At 34.9% G+C, this 2,494-nt stretch overlaps 1 protein-coding gene across 1 annotated transcript in view; it reads left to right on the top strand.

Annotated features, from left to right (window-relative positions):
* The window catches only part of LOC117100998 (neuronal cell adhesion molecule-like), a 7,220-nt gene extending 5,412 nt beyond the window's left edge, over window positions 1-1,808 (top strand). The window contains exons 7-8 of the mRNA XM_033240837.1: window positions 1,266-1,308; window positions 1,562-1,808. Of these exons, the coding sequence (XP_033096728.1) occupies window positions 1,266-1,308; window positions 1,562-1,658 (140 nt within the window). The 3' untranslated portion in view covers window positions 1,659-1,808. The remainder of the gene's footprint in view (window positions 1-1,265; window positions 1,309-1,561) is intronic.
* Window positions 1,809-2,494: the final 686 nt, after the last annotated feature.

Here is a 2,494-nt window from a genome sequence, read left to right as displayed (position 1 = left end):
AATGAATAAATAAATAAATAAATAAATCTATTGTGGTTAATCTATATTTATATCTATTGATGATCCAAATTGTTAATCCGTGATGGATCTAGGTCTAAAACATTATGTTGTCTTTTAGATACACCAATTCCAATGCTGTTATTTAATGGCGACTTAGTTACCTGTCTTGGGGAGGATGCAAATCCACCGCCGATTTCGTATGGAATATATTTCGATGGCGTACAACAACAAGTTATCAATGAAAATGAAGCTAAACTTAAACAAAACACATGTGACGTTAACATTACGTGTTTTGTAAAAAATGCTGTTGGAACAGGAAGTGACATGGAAATATTTTGTCCTCAGGGTAAATATGAATGGTCCCTAATGAAGTGATTATGACTGAAAACATGATAATAACAGGACAATTTTGATACTTGATACTAAACGTAGTCTTAATACAATCAACAACTTTACCCGATTATGGCGAAAGTAGAGTTCTATCTCATAGTTTGGTCGTTTCTTTTTCTGTTTTAGATATCAATCCACCAGAAAAACAAACCGGTAAGATTGCGTATCGTGTATAGCTTTTATTTAATTGTGTTCTTTTATAAGACCAAATAGACGGATGATATTATACTTTTAATGAAAATCACGTACCCTGGCTCACGGAAGTATTTTGCTAATTATGAAGTTTCAGATATCATTCATTAATGCTATTATATATTATATTATACTGGTATATAATACTAAAACAAATAAATAAAATTAACTCTTTTATATACAACAGGTCTGGAAAGGGGCGCTGTTGCTGGTATTCTGATTGGCGTCACCTTAGTATGTACAGTGGTTGGTGTTCTTATATTTTTAGTCGTGACAGGTAAATACGTTAACATCTGTAATTGGAAAAATATAGCACTCGGTTTCTCTGAATATAGACTGTACCTGACTGTTTTAACTTACTGGCATTATCACAACTCTAAACAGTACCGTAGAAATTTTATCCGTCATTGTCGCTATTACGCAGAATCATGCGTGCGGGCAGCTTGCGTCAGATGTGAACCTCTCTAAATCTTTTTCTTTTACTTTGTTCTATTACACCTTCATGGTTTATTTAAGTAGAATACTTGTTTGAGTATTAAGGGGAGAAAAGGCCAAGCAGAAAAATGTAGTACAAAGTATACAAAGTGTATATAGATCTACAAATAACTTTAAAGACTATCGGTATTAAAACAATAATAGTAAAATGATCAATAAGGATTGCGTTATTCTTCTTATTGTCATAGGGAAAATTACTTTTAAACACGGCGAATTTCCAGTTCAGGATACGTAAGTATTACTCAACACTTCCTCATCATTTTATCTTTCCATTCTGCGACCGCATGGGTACTTCGGTATAACTCTGTATTTCCTATAAAGTTCGGCGCTCTCGACTACCGTACTTTGTGTATAGGCCTATTATATCCTATATACTGTATTTGTTCGCAATCGCAGATTTTTCTTCATTACCGTTTTTTCACATGCTTTAAATCATGTTCGTCAATTATACAAAATGGTCTATATTTCTAAATTTGTTTTTCAGTGGCGAAAAATGCGATTGGCCAGAGTCATTTGATGCGGAGCCTGGAGTGAGCTCAAAACACCAAGACTTTGACAGTAGCAACTCTAATTGGATCTAGTTATGCTTACATTTACGATTGGCAGATTCTATGAAATCAGATTTGTGATAAATGAAATACGAGATAGGCTTAAACCAATAGTGTTAAGCAATAATTAGTTAACTTAAATTATTAAATATTATACACATCAGTCACATGTAAAACAATAAACGACGCCTCTGGTACGGTCCGGGCCGCCTTAAATTTTTTTAAATTGTAAATGAAATGGAAAAAAGGGGAAATTTCAACCAAATTTTGGTCTGAGAGTGCCATTTCTGGCCATCTGAGGTGCCATAATCAAACATTTTCTTACCTCAGCCCCAACCATGGTGGGGCTGAGGTGGTGTACACTCTCCATCTGTGAAAGTCCCCATGGACCCCCTCTATTTCGAATTCCTGGATCCGCCCCTGTTACACTCATAAAACATTCTTGTTTATAATGATTATTACAAAATAAAAAAGCAAAGAATAGTAGTTTTAATGTTTGCTTCAATTTCCTGTTTTTGATATAATAATAGTTATAAATTTTATCTCCGATGCTTTGTTTTAACCGGTTGTTTAACCCCAATTGCTTTTAGTGTCTTTAATCCCTTTTAATGTTATTGCATCCGTTTGGTTGTCCTCCACTTTTCCCTATTGTCCCTCATGTTTTAATTGTATTCGAGATTTTATTTTCTGTTGATTCTTATTTGGAAATTTTTAATGTTTAACTTCAATTTGTGGAAGCGGTTGGCGCATCGGTTGTGGCTTGGACTCCCAACCTCGAGGTCGGGGGTTCGAAACTCTCGTTGTGCAAATCGCTTGTGTCCTTGGGCAAGGCACTTTATCTACAACGGTTGCCTCTCTCCACCCAGGAG

The sequence above is a fragment of the Anneissia japonica genome, unplaced genomic scaffold, assembly GCF_011630105.1.
Source record: "Anneissia japonica isolate Jap-2015-1 unplaced genomic scaffold, ASM1163010v1 scaffold1785_len1016330_cov206, whole genome shotgun sequence".
NCBI lineage: Eukaryota > Metazoa > Echinodermata > Crinoidea > Comatulida > Comatulidae > Anneissia > Anneissia japonica.
The sequence above is the reverse complement of the archived record's forward strand: the minus strand, read 5'-3'. Positions and strand labels throughout refer to the sequence as shown.